Raw genomic sequence first — 18,734 nt, forward strand, 5'->3', positions numbered from 1 at the left:
TGGTGACACATAAGACAAAAAAGGCTTTGGGGCAGGATGCATAAAATAGTAAATTGTTTTATTCTTTTTTTATCCATGCCACTGAACACTGATGTATACAGAGTTGTGCCTGAATCCACACTGAGAAAACACTTTCACACACTGTGTTACAAAGCTGTAATGAAGAGGGATTTTACTGCACACATGGCAAGAAGAACAACCCTGATTGGATACCAGGTCGAGCTTTGATCTGGCCCTGAGGTAGACAGACATTGACATAATCTAAACAACGCTAATCACATCCTTCTAGGACACATCAAATAAAAGGACATCTGCATTATCACAACATAGAAAGATCAAAGAAAAACCCCTTTTCAAACAAAAGTGCTCTATTTCTTTTGGTCCACCAAGGAAATCCATTTATAGTGCATGTTCATGTAGAATAGATACAGTGAATGTGTGTTTTCATGGCACTGAGTGTTGTTGGCTACTTAAGAAGGCATTGGTAATGCCCACACATGCCAAGATTTGCTATAACACAGTTTTCATCCAAAGATCTCAGTCCATTGTTACTTTGAAGGAAATAATTTGAGACAAGCATGTACTTTTACATCAAAATTGCTTGGAACTTGCATCAGAGTATCAGCCACTATCACAGTATGTTGCTTCCAGTTGCAATGTTGAGACAAAGTGGATCTACATGGCAGTCTAACTTTAATTAAGTAACAATAAACAAACACCCAGAAACAACTACTGATAGCACAGACCCATGTACTCAAGCACATTGATGCGCTACTTATAAAAGAGGCACAAGGGAGGGATCTTAATCAAATCAGACTTATAAAACACACACTTTAAGACGTTTCTTAAATCATACCAAATGTAAACAAATAGCAAATTACTGTAATACAAAAATACAACATGTTTAAATCTATAAGGCCTGTGTTAGGCTCACATAAGGGAATAACATACCATGACAGTTTGTACATTACAGCTACACTACAACTGACGATAACCTGCTCATAGTGATTTAATGTCAGAATTTTCTTTTCATCTTTTGTAAAAAACTAAACAAAACACAAACAAACAACAACAAAAAAAACCCACCGTCTTGTCATGTTTCCTTTAATTTTCTTCTCAAAATGTCTGATTCTGTGATTTTTATAAGACATCTATATATAGTTGATGATAAAAAACTACACAGAAGCCATTTTAGGCTCTTCAGATTTTTTACACACTGTTTGACCATTTACGTTGTGACGAATTTGTTAGAAAATTAAACCTACTGATGGATGAATCATTTGCAGTAGGTATGAACAAATGGTTAGAGTAAGGAGAGGTAGAGCTCACTCTACTAGAAATCATCTCGAGAGACATCGACTTTGTGATGAAAACCAGTACATATTTGGTAACAAATAAGCGACATATAAATAGCAAAATCTATTTTGTTGCAAGAAAAACTCAAATTGCGAGCCAGTTACCTGGAAAGAAAAACACCCACTGCAAAAAGACAAGGCAATTAAAGAGATCAGGCTTATGAAGTCAAAACATGGTAGCCATTCAAGTAAAACATGCAGAAAATAACCAACTCCAAAATAAAAATCCAACAGCAGAGAAAAAGTAAATCACAGAAAATTAGGAGAAAAACCTTGCCAGGTTTAGCAAATCAAGCCTGCTTTCAACACCTACTGCACAATCATAGACAATGACCCAGGTTGGTTTAGCGATCAATCAAAAAGCTCCTGTGACACACACAGGTCAGCAGTCACAGCCACTGTGGCACTGATTTTAACCACAGTGGATCCATTAGAGATAATGTTACCAAAACTGTATGTGTACAAATGCACGTGTGTGAGAGGGAGTATTTTCTGTTGTGTTTGGGCTGTTAAGTTAGGTCATCAGCAAACTGTCAGCAATTTTCATAACTAATCATTTTTGTTTTTGTTGTATTTTTTGTGCATTTTTTTTTTTCCAGGGAAAGATGCTAAATGTTTTCTGACCACTCAAAATACAGGAATTTGAGTTTCATACAACCTGCATCTCTTTGGTCTGGACTGTTGCTTGCACAAAATTTGAAGATACAGTTTTGTGAAACGCTTTTTAGATTTTTTTAAATGACAAATTATTGGCAGCACAGCGCTAGTGTGTACATACATTTGTGCACATGCTTGTGTGTTGTTGGGTAAAACCCTTATCTCTCCCAGAATGACATATCCCACAATGCAGTTTATCTAGTCCTGACATTTTTTTTTCTAAACCAATGAAGAAGCATTTATTTCTTCAGCTTTAAAATCATCAGTTTTGAAGTTATCTAGGTTTTCACCCGATTGTGTGTGTCTGTTTGTACATGTCAGATTGTGAATGGTGTCCAAGTCCTGCTCAGACGTAACACACATACAGATAAGTCTTTTCTATCCTCCAGTCTGCTGGCACCTCCTCAGGTTTGTGGCCCTTCATGTGCTTCTGCATGGCGGCCAGGCTCGGGCAGAAGTCCTGGCAGATGGTACACTGGTATGGAGATGCTCCGTTGTGAGTCCGCAGGTGCTTGATCATAGCTGAGTAGTCTCTGGACCGCTGGTGACACAGCTTACACTCAAATGGCTTCTCACCTGAAAAATTCAACAGTACAGCATTATCCTAGTAGACCTAGAGCCTGGGACTTGCCAGGTGACGTGGAAGTCACTTCTATTTCAGTCCTCTGTACCTATTGTGTGATTGTCTGGTGTACGTGCCGTAGGATTAGACTTATTTCAGTTGCCTTTAGTTTGACAATAGGTATTGATCAGTCAGCGTCAACAAGCACAAATTCAGCTCCTCTCTGACCTTTGCATTGCATAGGATAAGTTCATTTGAATGTTTTTTTTTTTTTTTTAACATGTTTAATAGTAGTTCTCTCTAAATTACTATAAATTCTGGACTATAGAGCGCACCTGCATATAAGCTGCACCCGCTAAATTTAAAGAGAAAAACAGTTTTGTACATATATAGAACGCACTTGTTTATAAGCCACAGGTGTCGGAAATGTGGCAGGAAATATGTGACACAGACAGATTTCGCCTTTTTGCCAGATCGATCGACTTTAACTTGAAAGCTGCATCATATGCATTGCTTTGTGTGTTTTCCACGATAAGAGCGTGTGCATGAAGCACAAAATAAATGACTGGTCTTTGAACTCGCACCTGTATGTACACGGTAGTGTGTCTCGAGCTGGTGTTTGAGGCTGAACCTCTTCCCACAGCCGTTGCACTCATAAGGCTTCTCTCCTGTGTGGATGCGTTTATGGCCCCTCAGCGTGCCGTCATCTCTGAAACAGCTCCCGCAGAATTCACACTCAAATGGGTGATCACCTGAAACACGATATTGTGTCACAAAATCAGCCACATCACTAGGACAGGCCATTATCTGTGAGAAACATTAAATACTAACTTTATCCTTGGCACGGCATGGTATGGTTCATATGTAGCTGCATAGGTCAAATAGTCACAAAGCCCTTTGTGCACATGCATATCAAACGGGGAGATAATATGCTTTCAAACGTTGCTAATGTTGTGACATGAGGACACTCCTCCGGCTGTCTGCTAATAGCAAATAAAAGTCCTCCAGGCATGTGCTGCTCTGTTTTCTATACTGTAGTTAATCTATTTCTCTCCTAGGCTGAGGGTTTGACTCATCTCCAATGACCTATGTGCCTCATTATCTCAGTGTCCACAGCAACAGCCAAGTCAGAGGATACATTGCTCTCCTCATTACAGGCCGATTCTCCCCAATCCTCCACCCCACTGTGGAGCAGATGACATTTACAAAATGTTACTTCCAAGCAGAATGGCATACAAACAAGATACGATGCCATGGCCAAAACTCCCTTCACTTCTGTCTCTTCACATCAATTATGTATTTCTCCTGTCTAGACATCAAGCCATTCTGACAGCTGGGAGGGTTATTTAAGGTGAAAGAAGAAAGGGGGACATCTTTTCAGTGAATATCTCTCTGTCTCCTGCGGCACTAAGACTCACCCTCGGTAGAACACACAGACAAGTCATTTCCATTTGCTTTTCCTTCAATATTTATTTGGGTTTCCTCTATCTTTTTTGGTGAACCACACTAGAACTGACAGCCGTGAATTGCAGAAGCCCAAAGGCTGTATAAGAACCCAAAATATAAACAGGATGAAATTGCCCAAAATATGCACCGGCCATAACGGTACAGTGCTGTCATCAGAGAAGTGAGTCATCTTATAGAGAGCGAGAAAGGAGGGTGGGAGAGGATGCATGCAAATTGACTTAAACCTGAGAGCCAATAACCTAAGGAAATTAAACCGAATACTAAAATATATACCCACCCCCTTTGTCTCGTTCTTCACATTTGCAGCAGGGGATGGCACCAAAGAGAAGGATGATGGTGCAAATGATCCATGTCTCACCTGTATGTGATCTTAAGTGTCTTTTGAGGGTAGTGTGGCTGGGGAAGGGGCGCTCACAGTGGCTACAGATGTAGCTGTGCATGCCTGCATGGACCTCCATGTGCTGCTGCAGGGCCTTCTGGGTCTGGAAGCGCTTTGCACAAAGCAGACAGAACACCGCCATGTCAGTCCCTGGAGAACACACAAGACACAGACGCACAGTTATTTCAGTACCATATACAGACAGGGCCTTAAGTGGGGAAACTGGGTCACTTCAACTTTGTGTGAGTCCTCAGAGAGAAAAGCTTCCTTCAAAGAGCAAGTGCCTCTACCTAAACTAACTCCCTTAAAAACCCAGAGGCGCTTTCTGCTGTGAGTCTTTATATGTTCTATTTTAAACCACGAAAGTCATTGTTTTCCTTAAGAATTTCCCACACAATGCACAGCATGCCAATCACACAATCAATGGCTCCTTCCTGGTGTGTTAGATGTGTAATTATTCTCTTCATTCCCCATCAGGAGTCAGCTGCAGCCTGTGAAGTTCTGTGTCTGTGTGCTCAAAAAGCGGCTGATAGTAGCTCCACCCTAAATGATGCCTACACTATGTGCTCTGTGCAGAATGTTAAGTAGTGATATCAAGCCATTAAAGGCAGGACTGCAGGAAAAAACACAATCCAGTTTAATCCTGCGTGTGACCTGGCATCTCTTTGGGGCTGGTTTCCTGTTGCACAGAGTGTGGAGAGGAATACAGATAGGGAGCTGCTGGTAGGGTAGTTTAAGTCAAAATGGCTTTGTGAAGAAGAGCCATTGGCTGTCATACAGTCAACACCTGATCTACAGGCTGTGAATGCCAGAATGGATTTGAGTGCTGCAAACAAGTGTTGGACTGTGTCTGTTTGACTGCTACGAATTCATATGTGTGGTAAGACTAAGGAACTGGTTAATCAGCTGCCTTGGACATAATGTGCGTGTCCTGGAGAGTGAGGCTTTAATGTGAGATTATGAGGTCCTTATTTCTCTGTCTGCTCAGGTTGCAGATCATTTACAATGCTAGCAGGTCCCATTGCTCCTGACTCAGATTCAATCAGACATCTCCAGCGGAGGATCATTAGTAAACAGAGGACTGTGCCAGCACTTCATTGGAATTCAAGTGGGATTGCTGTGTCGCATTTAAAATGCAGTCTGATGAGGTCCACTAAATCAAATCATTTGTTACTGTTATTGAAGTGCCTTGAGGCAACTGGCAATTAAATTGGAATTAACGCAGGGAAAGGGATACAGCACACTCATACTAAGAGGGAAGAGTGTCAGACACTTGCTTTAGGTTCAATCAAGTTAACAGACAAGCCTGTTCAAATCGGGGAAAAAAGGAGGAACAAATCATGAAATTCACATTTCAGGGATAAATCAGAAACATTCACTGTTTTGTTTACTAATCCCTGTATCACAAGTTGTACAGAAAAGAAAGCAATATGTTTTTTTTGGTTTTACCATTTCAAGTGCAATTTGGCATGAATACACAAAGTCTTTCCTTTAAGCTATAGTGCTATTTCCTCAACCTAGTTTTAAAATTTTCCCTCCAAAACAACTCTAATGGAAGTGATCATTCCTAACTATTAACAGAAAGGAGAAGGGATGAAAGACATTCCCTCATCTTAACAATCCTGGAGGGAGGTGAGCCTGAGGAATAAACTGCACCTTTTCAGGGGCTTTATCCTGTGGACTTACACAATGGTTACACAATGTGGTTCAGGCCCTCATTGACCAAGCCCATTAGTCATAGGCTACTCACACAACTCCTACAATCCCCGTCTTTATGCTGTCGCCTAATGACCAAGGCCCTTTCTCACCCACGGATCACAATATTTTAGTTGAAGACAAAAGACCCTCCATTCTCAACGCCTCTGCACCCTCCCCTCTCCCCTCATCTGCTGACCATACAGGAAATCCTTTCACTGTCTAACCAGCTTCACTCTCTGCCTGAGTCCTACCTAAGTAATGCCCGTTCACGAAGCACAGTGCAACAGTGTAGTCCGGATAATGATCTATCGGAAAGTGCTAAAGACATTCAAGAAGCATAAAAAACACATTCTCTGCATGACCTGCGATGTGGAGCCTTGATTCACTTTAACTACTTTCTGTGGTAGTATTTGCTGTAGCCAGTAGGTGGAGTACTTTCTGTTCCAATGGGTCCAGGTTAATTCAGCTGCAGGCGAGCAGAGCCCTTAACAAACTGAATAACACATTATCAACCTTGCAGTTACTTCAAAGCTACTTAAATTATCCTCTTTCTTCACTCTCTCTATTAACTATCATATATTGTAAGTGGTGATTTCAATATAGTTTATGTGCTTTATTCCAGCTGTTCTGAAAGTTTAACGCTCCACTTTCTTTCAGGAGCTGAACTGTTACTCTCCGACACACTCACAGACACTCACTGATGTATATCCTGATCCCTCTGTCACCAACAATGCTCAAACTTGACAATAGAAACATGACAAATATTCTGTCACAAGAATAACACTCTTGATCTCAGGTTGACACACGGTGACAACAGCTCTATAGTCGTTTTCGATTTCATTCCGCGCAACCGGCGCTGAAAATAAAAATGACAATATCTTGAAGTGTAAACAAAAACCTTCGGAGGCAAGGAAGCGTTTGTATGCGTTAGTGGTGGCATTTCGCCTCGCTGTGCTCTGTTAACTTTTCAAACAAAAAAGATTTGCAGTTGTTGAGTTTTCCAGTAAGCTTTGGCAATAAGTGTGGAGGAGCTTTTTTTATGAGTGAATAAGCCCTAAAGTTGGCTGTCATTGCCCCCTGCTTTCTCACCCTTAACCAGACAATGGGCCTGGGATTTTGGTCTCAAAGCACAAGATGACCCCCTGACCCTTAGCCCTCAATAGGTTAAATACGATGTAATCAATGGTATTCCTCAAAGGCTGGAGAGTTGACTGAGCATTGTGTTTAGAGGGAGGGAGCCTGAACAGTGAGAATAATGATTTACTTCCAAGCAAGTCTCCTATGATGTAGAAGAAATGAATGTTTACTGTCTGGTTTATATTACTGAGGTGCTTGTTTAATGCACAATTAGTTCTGTAACATAGGGCGGTTAATGTTATTTCAGCATATCTCCACTAACGATGTGGCGATGTGTGTGCTCATGTGATTTAACATGCTCTGCCTTAATACATCTGCCACATCTCCAACTGAGGTGGGAGCCAGCCAGGCTCTCACGCTGCCTAAGAAACAAAACCATGTGTCTAGGCAACCAGATAGGATCATGGTCCTTGTTGGGGTGAAGTGTTCAAGCTAATCCCTTCATTCACAAATAAGCGCAGCCTGTTTCTTTTCAACCTGCAAACAAAAGTTTTCCCACCCTGAGAATCTGGGAGTAAACCCACTGCAAATTGAACAAGAGATTGTATTCACTGACACCCGCAAATCTGTATAATTTCTTCTGTGTTAATCTTAACTTTAGTGCCCGCTACCCACCATTACCACTGATTGATTTGTAAATAATATTGCTTCATACAGAAACAAAAACATGCAAATCTTTTGCAAATAGTTTTCTCCAATTTAACAGAAACTTATCTGTAAAGATGTTTATTTCAGTAAATTGTGAATGACGGCCAGTTAAGGCCATAAAAATACAGCTTACTGCTTTCACACATTTATAACATTGCATCATGGCTGATAGTGTCCACCAGCTAGAAAATGCAATGGGAAAACACCATAGACTGTTTCCCAAGGCTCTCTTCAGTGTTCATGCAGTTTGCTGACTCTGTGCTGTCTCACTGACATCCCCCACTCAACCATACACAGTCTTGTAGGATACATTATGTGCTAGACCTCACATGACCCTGTGCATTCATACAGTGTATGTGTTCATGCAGGCTCTTGCCTTAGATGTGGCAGCTGAAGTAGCACATATAAACACTACAGTACCTTAAACAACCCGGGTGCTCATCGGTAGACTGTTAATCTACCCGAGTGACGAACAGCCAGCTCAATAATTAATGCAACAAGAGATACGTAGCTTGTGTTTAACCACCAGTCCATGGACCGGTTCATTGAGGTCGCCTCACTTCTCAGTGTTTCTCAGAGTGTTTGTAGTATTTTCTTAATCTGCTACATTCAGTTTTGCATGAGATGACAGGATATCACAAGCCTTTGTATCCTGACAATCAGCACAAATAAATACCAGTGCCACAATGGCTCAGCAGAGAACCGTCCAATTCAGTTTAAGACTTGTACGAATTACGACTGAGTGTTAACAGGAGAGTGCAGTATGATGACGGAGCATCAATTAGGCATGCTAAAAGGTCTGCATTAAGAAGGCTGTATTAAAAAGCCTGGGCTGTATCTGAATGGACCACAGGACGGTTTAATTAGGGTTTGGACAGAAGGTAATATTATTCAGTTGATGAAGCAGCCTGTAATCTGTGGAAACAGTGCAGCTGCTGTGAGTACACAAAGGCACCACTCTTATGGCCTTTGCCTTGAAGGTAAGGTGGCAAAATGGTCAGTCAGTATGGTTTGAAGGATAAACAGCCACTTTCTTTGTGTGCTGCAGATAAGATATAGACTTGGGTTTCACCAATATTGAAAGCTTGGTGCCCCAGACCCTTCACTTGCTCTGATGAAACAAACCCCTTTGTTGTGAGAGCAATTCAGAGACAGATCCATTCTTTTATTTTGGGCACTGACAAGTAGGTCAGAGGACACTATGACAGTGCTGTGGTGAGAAGTAAACAGCAGCACATGATGTTGTTTTCCTTTCAGCCCTGGCATCCAACACCAACAGCAATCCTCTTGCCCTCAGGAAGTCCTCACATACCCCCTACCCCCTTCCTTCCCACAGTCCACTCCACCCCCTCTCTTTTTGATCTCTAACTCCAGTAACCCACGGCCATTCACCTTTGACATATCAAAATGGCTAGAGAGACTTTCACTGTAAAGTGGTCTTGCAGCCAGTGTTGCCAAATTGCTTCAGAGTAAAGTCTCCCAACAGCCATATTATTCCCCTTCCAGTGGAGGTGGACAGCAGTGATGCAGCTGAAGTGTTAATCTGATAAGAGGAAACTCATTTGGCTCTCTGGTTATGCCACATGGCAAATTAAAGCCATGGCTGTACCATTGGTACTGAATGCTAATAGATTGCGTGTTTTCAGGAGAAATAAAATGCAGGTGATATTTATTAACTCTTTTAATTGAGTTGGAGCAGTGTCATAATTTCCCCACATAACCTCAACACAGCCGATTAAATTACCTGTAGCTCAGGGCCATCAACTGTGAGAGCTACAATAAGAGTGAGTGAAAAGGGTTGCGTGTCACAGCAGGCCGAGCTGAGATCATGACAGAATGTGAGAGTAATGCCCTCCTGTACCCTGCTCCGAATACACTGCCAAGCTGAAACCAAGCTCTGGATGTTTACAACACGGGCAGACGAGGGTAGAAACTTCTGGGCATCGTTAACACCCCTCCATGTCCACATCTATTAACTATTCATACTGTGTGTGCCACCTGGAGTTACAGTTACATGCCAGTTCTCCTGAGAGGGTTATCACCTTTCTCTGACAGTAGCAGAAAAGGTGTGGATTCTGACACTGTCAGGCATACGCACCACCTGATAACAATCCCACAATTTTTCACAGTCAAAGAGGTCCGAGGAAAACTCTTGTTGTAAGTCTCACTACAATGCAGCTGCGTCATTATAGACCAAATCCTACATTTTCTTTATTGTCTATACTTTTATAGACAAAACAAAGCAATTGATAAAATGTCCAAGACTCAAGGTTTCATGATGCTTCTTTGTTCCAGCAGCAGTCTAACCCTAAAGTTATTCATTTGGTGCTATTTTTCCTTCAACAAAACTCGAAACAATAAATATATTGATCATCAGATTAGTTGCAGATTATCTGTTAACTCACTGATCACCTTTTTCAGTTAAAACAATAATTTACAGCTTTGAGCTATGAAAGATCATTTTAGTCATTAAAAGTTGTATTTATTTAGATTATTGAGAGCTTCTTTTTCAGAAGGTGTCAAAGATCAGACTTTTCACAAGAGGGCTGTTTCCTTAATTGATCAAAGAGCTAAAAATACAAACAAGTCATGTTGGCAGAGAATTCTCACTGATTAAAACCAGCAAAACTCTAAAACTTCCTTCTATTCATTGATTTTTAATGGATTATTATTGTTGTTTCAAGGGAGCTTTGTAGTGTGTTTTGAACATTTTATTTATGTACCAAATGTGTGCAAAGAGGGAGTATGTTGTAAATTATTATATTGTTGAAGTCATTTCTGACTATCTGTTATAATCTTTCTATGTTTTTCTTAAATGTGGCATTAAAATTAATAATAATGCTCCTGAACTTCATAATTGAATTACTGAATTCTCTTTTAAATATGAATGCATATTTGAATGTTCTTAAAATTTGATTTTAAGAGATGAAAATAATTTCAGCCTCTCGGGCAAGTTGTTCCAAACTCTTAAGAGTCCAGATTGCAAATCACAAGTCACCATCCAGGTTGTGCAGTCATTCAGCCAAAAAAAAAAAAAAAAAAAAAAATTGCCTCATCTCAGTGCCAACTGTTAATGGCAGGCACTTACTGGACAAATAGGGTTTTCTTAATTTCATCTTGTTGAGTGTGTGAGTGTAAGGTAAATAACTCACCAGTCGCTCTCAGGCAGCAGATGAAAATAACATGTCTGTGAAATTGTAATACTTGTGCTTTGATGTTATAGTTATGGTGTAATGGCATGCCGCTGGTCTGAATGCCAGCAGATATTACTGGGTGATATGTGAGAGGGCCTCCCACATCCATGTTGATAAATGATGGAGCATAATGACAGGAACAATCTAAACCTGCCAGCATGACAAGCCATTTTAGAGCCACAAACACAAGTCTTTATTCATGGCTGACCCTCCAGGTCAATGCACGTTGTCCATGTTAAACCAAACATGTGCTGTGAGTGTTAGTGTATGTTTGTAAAATACCTGTGTGTGTTTGTCTGTGGGCTTCCAGAGCATCCTCTGAGGAGAATGTCGCTCCACACTGATCACACACCAGCGCCTCTGCAGGAGCTGTAGATAAAATCAAATTTGTAAGAATGTGTCTTTATCAGTCATGAACACATGTGTGCTTGTAACTACAGAGTAGGTAAGTTAATTTAACATTTATAGAGAGCTATGAAAAAAGCAACAAGAGAGGAACAAAGGCGCCCTATTTCAGAAGTCACCCAAGACGCTTGCTTGTCACACACTTGTGCTTTTCAGGTGTTAACACAACGAGGCAAATGTGCAGAGTACAATGGAGCAGAGGAAAGCACCATTAAAAACACAACTCAAGACAAACAAAAGCACCAGACATGGTGCAACGGGCCTTCTTCTTGACAAAAAAAGAGTCAAGCTGAGGAGTTTTATTTACCGTGCCCTGTTATCAGTCTCTGAACAGTGAGCAGACTGTCTGCCTGAGAGGCCACAGAAGGACTGGGTGTTCTCTCAACAGCAGACGTTTCCCGCCTGCGGCACATCCCTTTATCAAAAAAACACTTCAGAGTCAAAACCCCAAATCCCATTGCATACACTGTAACTACAGTTCCCAGTTCACCTTTGGAATGCCCTTGTCTATTCTGATGAGTGCATCAAAAAGACAAGTATGAATACTGCTCGCAGAAACACTCAATCCTTGTTCCACACTCACCTCACACCTGCACAGAGAGACACAGGACAGCTATGCGCACATACACACACACGCACACACAGCTGTTTGGATGTGGGTTGGCTCTCACAGAGATGTAAATCGGTTGCAGATCCATACTGGCCCAGGGCTCATTCACTGATCTATTTTCTGCTCAGCTGGCTTTAAATGAAGTTAAAATGACTCATTAAAACACCCACAAGCTTTGGGAACTCTGAGCGCTACAGCCTAAATGTGGTCCTCTTTCAACTCTTACGATGCCTCTATGCACAGACAGTGTGCCACTGTTCCCAGTGCTACACACAAATAACAGAAAAGCCCCAACCTGTTCATTTCTAAAAACAACAATTTTTGAAAACAAACTGTTACGGTTTGGGGTGGTGCGTTTTGTTTCACAGCGCAAAAAATAAAACTTGGTTGAGAGAAGTCTTGTATAGTAACACTGGAACAGCGTTGTAGATCCTGATGTTGTGTGACGTTGTCCAGTGTGGTGTGTTGTGTAGTGTGAGATTGTGTGATAAGGGAAGAAGAGAACATAGTGCATTGTCTTGTGCAGTCAAAGGCACGGAGTGTGCTCTCATCCATAAACCATCAAACTGTCTCCAGACGCGGCTGCAATCGTCCTCCATCAAAACACTTTGTCTGGCATACCAAAATAAGAGCCAGCATCGAGCTGAATACCAAATCAGCCCATTAGAGCAGTGGAGCACTCGCTCCTTAGCAACCAGCGGGATCTAAGGCTGCTATACTGAAATACACAGTGACAAAGAAATGAGATCCCCATCTCTTTTTTTTTTTTTTTTTTTTTTTGGTAGCATTACAGGTTGACACATTTGGAGGGGGAGAGTTTATGCAAAAATTCAAATTAGGTTAAAAGGTGCTGCTGTTGTGGATGTCACTGTGAATTGAAAATCAGCGCATGCTGTCGAGGTCTGCAAGTAATCCAAGACAATATGTGTGTGTGTTTAGGGTTGTGTGGAGGGTATAGACATGGGGGGGGGGCGACTCAGGTGAAGTTTAAAGCAGCAGGTTTTCTCTCATCTCTCAGCAGTATGTCATTCCTGAACAAGGGACTTCGCCTTGTCTACACACACATCCTAGTTGAGGTTTCTGTTTTAGTTTCATTTTTAGTCCCTGATCCACCCTCCCACCCCCGCCCCTCTGCTCCTCTTTCTCTATTTTGGATAAAGTAGCTGGGAGAGCAGTCAGGTCTGATTAAGTCTGCATTTGGGTACAGTGTGTTCCTGGACACACATCTGCGAGCGAGCCATCACACACGCTTCGGAACACTGGCAGAACACCCAGGCCTGCCGGCAGCTGATGATGTCATCACTCAGAAGGGGCAGAGCTGGCGAGCTGCCAGAGTCTCTGAAAAAACACAGAAACGATTCAAACGGAGGGAGAAAGACGGGGAGGAGAGTAGCAGGAGGGAGAGGTACATAGACCTAAGCATGGAAAAGAAAGCGCGATCCAAGTATTCGGAGCAGCACTAACTGGTGGGAGGAGGGGAGGGAGGGAGGAAGGGCTTGTAGTATGAACAGGTGCAGTTGAAAGGCCGCACTATCAAGAGGCTTCATGAGCGCTGAACACTGAGAGACGAAGAGTGTGAGAGTTACTAAGTACCTGTGTGAGACAGCATGTGCATCCTCAGCCGCATGCTGTCCTGGAAGTGTTTGCCACAGTATTCACAGCCGTGGCCCTTCTCCTCGTTGTGTAGCCTCCTGTGGAAAGACAAACTCTAATGTGAGCATGTTAACCGGGACAAGAGCAGATCAACAAGAACAGAGAGAACACACTCGTGATTATAAAAGTATCTTGTTCCTGCGCCTTTTCTGTACAGTCTCCCAAACCCAGAAGCATCATTGTCCTCGTAACAAGAGGAGCATGTTTTAATTCCGGCAAGAATCCCTCACTGAATGCAGCATCATTAGTGTAAGAGGCCCTTGGAGTTGTGAATCACAATGCATGAATGCTAAAAGAACACAGACAATAGGATATCTGGCTAATTTCAGAGTGCAGACATACGCGTGCCTCCACCCGCCAGCACTGCAAGACACTGGGCATGCACACAAACACACACACACAAAAATTCACATCCCAACATGTGCACGCACACACTTCTCCTGCAATCGCAATGAAAAGGAGAAAGGAAGATGATTCGCTGAAGCTTCGCCAGCAGCAAAACCTATCATATCATATCACACACATTCAAGCATGCAAGGCATCTGTACTGTTATCCTTATATCACCCCGTGCACAGCAGAGCAAACGGCCTCAAAAGAGTGCACTGTTAAACACACGCTGGTCAAAATGAATCTCCTGGGATGTAATTTAACACACATAAAACCAACATGTACGTATGAAGGGAAAGGAATCATTTTAGAGCGCCTTTCTCAGGAACGCTGGCACTTTTTTGGCTTTTTACTGTCGCCATGAAGAGTTGACTGACTTTTGATGATGATAATTTACCTCATTAGCTCATTTAGAAAGCTTTTCATTTGGCATTCTGTGAACCATGATACATTCTTTTTCTGTCTACACTGTTAACAATGCAGTAAGATAAGATTACAATAGTATTGGCTTAATGAAATATGGAGAGTTTAAGTTGCTCGTTATGGGATCAGTTCATTCCCAGTTTAAATCCATGTGTGGAAATTTACATTCTTTTCCCCATTTCCCTATTCTCCCTTAATTTGCCTCTGCAGTTTAACAGAGAGAAATGATTCGAAATGCATTTACAGATGTAGAAATGCCTATAAAACACAATTTTATTATTTTAATTCTCAAGAAGCATACATATAATTTAAAGTTATCAAAGGATACAAAAAAATCTTTTTCTTTTAATTATATAAAACAGCCAATTAATTTGTCTCATCTGCAGCGATTTCAGAAACCCTTAAAAATGACCCGAAGGCCAGGAGTTTTTATTTTTCTAATGTCAGCGATGTTGTACAAATATTGCATATTTCTAAATCTGAAACTAAATTTTTTTTCTTTCATACCATGACTGTGCCAGGAGACACTTTTTTTTAACAATACTACAAATGTCAATCTTCAGCCCAGGTGTACGCTCAGTGACCTGGTTGCAGACCTACACGAACGTCATTACCTCCTCAAGCAGTGCCACCAATGCAACTCCTTCAACCTGTGGACATCCGCCTGTCGCCATGAGGAACCAACTCGCATCAATAAATATCCCAGAGGACGCTCTGTTTCACTGTGCCGTTTCGACACATGAGGCTGAAATGTCAGCCACAGGGCCACGACAGGGAAAGGCTGTGATCCTAATCACCGTTAGTCACATATTACAGATTGTCTTGGTTGTAGTCATGAGTCAAACCCTGACAAGGGTTAATGAAAGTTGTCATTGGAAAGCTTTTCCGAGAACAATGACAAAATACAAACTGGCAAGCTCATAAATAAAGGAAGAAATAAGAAAAAAAAAAACTGCAACACAAAGAGAGAATCACGAGTTATCCATCATCTAGCTGAAGCGTCCAGTGCGGTCCCTGCTGAGAGGCGCCTCTCTGCTGATGCAAAGAAATGCATATCAAACAGCCTGGGAGACAGCCAGACACACTTCCACACAAATAATCAAATAGAATTTCAGAAATAGGACTTTGTAAATAACATTATAAGACACCAAGGCCTCTTTATATCAAATCCCTGACAAAGACCTGATTCAAAACTTCCCAACACATCTCACTGTTAACACACGAGTGCAGGTGTCCCTGAGAATAAATTAACATATTTGCTGTTGCTCCTTCTATCTTTGAACTCTCATAGTACTTCAAGAGAAAAACCTGAGGGCCAAGAAACCAGAGAATAACCCCCCCCCCAAAAAAAAAAAAACAAAAAAAACAAAAACAAAGATGACCAAAGCCTCTAAACTGCATAATCAAGTCCTACCACACGAGAAAACATGCGCCTGCAAATCCCTTACATCTTTCATTAGAGCTAACATGTTTGTCAGGAAAAATGTGGAGCAGGCGATAAACCAATATTAGGTTTTTTTTTCCCCTTCATTTTTGCTCAGCGCTTTTACTGATTGCTTTAGCACGTGATAATTACAATTTGTAGTGTGATGGTAAACTACAGGATACTAAATCACATTTAAAACACCCTGCAGTGCTGCGGGAGAGGAAAGAAACGTGCTGTTGATGAAGGCTACCTGTGCTGCTCCATGGCTTGCCGGCTGTGCAGCTGAAGACCACATTCGCCGCAGCACTGCTGGCCTTGAGCCTGACTCTCGTGTCTCATCCCCGCTGCGAACTGGCCCAGTCTGCTGAGGAGCTCTCGGTGCAGCAAGCCTTGCTGCAGCAGACCGCTGTAGGTCCTGGGGTCCAGTGGTACGCCCAGGGATGGGGCCACCGAAACTGACACTGGATGAATCCCCTCTCCTGTGTGGTTGGAGGGCACCGAGTAGAGGGAGGCCAGATGTTTCTCAGCGATCCCGGGGAAACAGTCGAGGGAATTCCCCACCACCTGTCGTCCGTCTTCAGAGCCGGTGTGCAGCTCTCGAGCGCTGGTGATCACGCTGCCTCTCAGGGGTGTCCCTGGGCTGTCATCTCTGGGCTGGTCTGACACACAGCTTCCCTCCCCAGCACTGGAGGCCCTGCCCTCACAACTGTTTGCATCGTCTACCTGCATCCTCTCTGACTTTATACTTGTTGCAGGATCCAGAGCAGAGGCCTGGGAAAACTGAGGCTGCTGGGAACTCCCCACGTTGACCTCCTTGTCCAGCTTGGGGCTCGATTGGGGAGCAACCTCGGGCTCCGGACCAGGAGGGCTCCTGTCTGCCATGTGGTACAGGGCCAGGTGGTGTAGAGCAGTGGGGGTGGTGTGGTTGGGTCCGTCCTGTATGGAATGCTTCTTGGACATCAGCATGTGCCTCCAGTGCCTGGCCCGGCTGTGCTCACTGTGGTCGCCGGAGCCGTGATTCCTCATCGTCACTTCCTGGCTCTCCTCTGCCTGGATGGTCTCCAGCACCTTCAGGCACTGCTCCTCCAGGTACTCGATCTCTAGGATCTCAGCCGCGTACAGCAAGTCATCCAGGTCCTCTGCTGTGGCCTGCAAGGATGCGGTGTAGGCGTACTCCAGGATCTGCTGGAAGGTCTTGGGGGACAGGAAGTCCAGGGCGTACCGCAGGCTGCTGCGGTGGAACAAGATCTCGAACATCTTGCTGGTGCAGGCCAGGACGGTGCGGTGCGCCGGAAACTCCTGGCCGTCCACTGTGATGATGACATCACACAAGGTGCCCGACAGACGCATCTGGTTGGCCCGCTGCAGAAGCGTGCTGGGGTGAGTGGGATTGTGGAGCTGGAGCACACCCATGTTTGTTAGACCCGTATCCACTCGGACCTTTGCTGAACCCACGCATGAGGTGTGGCTGTCCTGCCTGCCTCACTTGCCTTTAGCGGGTGGAGGGTCTGTGATCTGCGGGGAGGGGGGGGGGGGGGAGAGGATCATTAGCCCCTTTCTCAGTTACAATGTGATGCAAAAGACAGCTCATTATAGCCAGCCTACACTTCCATCCATGCTCAATCAATGGGGATGTTTATTTTAAATAACATTCATCAAAAAGAGCCGATAGAATATTTTCCTTAATAATACAACACCCCTCTTGATCATTTCAGGGGTTTGATTTCATGCAGCCAACATGTTTATTTATTTTAATTAAGCAGTGAAGGAGGACAACAGGTCGATAAGCGCAAAGCAACAGTTTCCATTGCGGGTGATTAGTCTGAGGTCTAGTTGAGAAGCGGTCACGTCGCTGTAATAACGTCTGCATACTGAGAGGTGACGGTTCAATTCATCAGGCTGCTCACACACACACACACACACACACACACACACACACACACCTATGCCCTCAACAGGTAGGCCAGCTGGTCAGTTCATTTAAGCGGCACACGTGCTTGACGGAACATGTTGAAATAATGAGCGCACTTCGCTAAAAATCCCCGGATAAGTTCTGAAAGTGTGAAGTTAATGAGCGCTCCCTCTGACGCCTGCATCCACACCGGAGCGCATCAGGTGCACAACACAAATGCACCTTTATTATCAGACAGTGCGACAAATGTACCGCCTGCTCGGAGCGGGTCCTCTCCACAAATAAAACAGAAACAGTCCGACGGTCACCGTGAACTGCGAAAAACTGAGCTTTAGTCAAGTTAGTCAGATCCTGATCCAGACTGAGGCCAAACTTCGCTCCCACATGTCTGCTGTCAGAAGAAACGACTCCGAAATCCAAATAAATCCGCCACCAAACTGGCTGCGGTGGGAATATTCAAATGAGTCCCACTCTGAGGAGAAGTTGAGCGGAGCGCAGTGAGAAAGTGTCTCCTCTTACCTCCGTCTCCTTAACGTCCTCCGCCGATCATCCAGGAAACATCATGCCTCCACATTTCACAGTCCCCGCTCCAAACTCAGTCCTGCTCCAAGTCAGCAAACCATCAGCCAGCTCAGCCTGCTCTGTCAGCGCGGCGGGGCGCCGCTGCACTTCCGACGGCGCCCTTCAGAATAAAACCACGTGTTGAGCTGAATTCCCGTCAAAGCGTTTGAATCCGATTCATTTACAATGAAGATAAAATGTGAAAGTGGTATTTGTCAGAAATGCGGCTACATAGTGACGATTGTGTAGAGTAGCCAGT

General features: G+C 43.3%; 1 protein-coding gene across 1 annotated transcript; it reads right to left on the reverse strand.

Annotated features, from left to right (window-relative positions):
- Positions 1–72: 72 nt before the first annotated feature.
- Positions 73–18,531, reverse strand: zbtb16b (zinc finger and BTB domain containing 16b). The gene is made up of 7 exons (XM_029516725.1): positions 18,434–18,531; positions 16,253–17,517; positions 13,706–13,803; positions 11,380–11,466; positions 4,400–4,570; positions 3,159–3,326; positions 73–2,588 (listed from the first exon to the last, which is right to left on the reverse strand). The coding sequence occupies exons 2-7, from the start codon at positions 17,413–17,415 to the stop codon at positions 2,359–2,361; spliced, it is 1,917 nt and encodes a 638-aa protein (XP_029372585.1). The 5' UTR covers positions 17,416–17,517; positions 18,434–18,531; the 3' UTR covers positions 73–2,358.
- Positions 18,532–18,734: the final 203 nt, after the last annotated feature.

Source organism: Echeneis naucrates, chromosome 13 (genome assembly GCF_900963305.1).
Source record: "Echeneis naucrates chromosome 13, fEcheNa1.1, whole genome shotgun sequence".
NCBI classification, from domain to species: Eukaryota; Metazoa; Chordata; class Actinopteri; order Carangiformes; family Echeneidae; genus Echeneis; species Echeneis naucrates.

Excerpts from the sequence above, each read along its gene's own strand:
- zbtb16b (XM_029516725.1), bottom strand. The coding sequence starts at position 17,415 with ATGGGTGTGCTCCAGCTCCACAATCCCACTCACCCCAGCACGCTTCTG. Across the intron at positions 11,467-13,705 it reads GCACATGCTGTCTCACACAG|CTCCTGCAGAGGCGCTGGTG; the intron begins GTACTTAGTAAC and ends TTTTATCTACAG. Across the intron at positions 4,571-11,379 it reads CCACAGACAAACACACACAG|GGACTGACATGGCGGTGTTC; the intron begins GTATTTTACAAA and ends TGTGTTCTCCAG.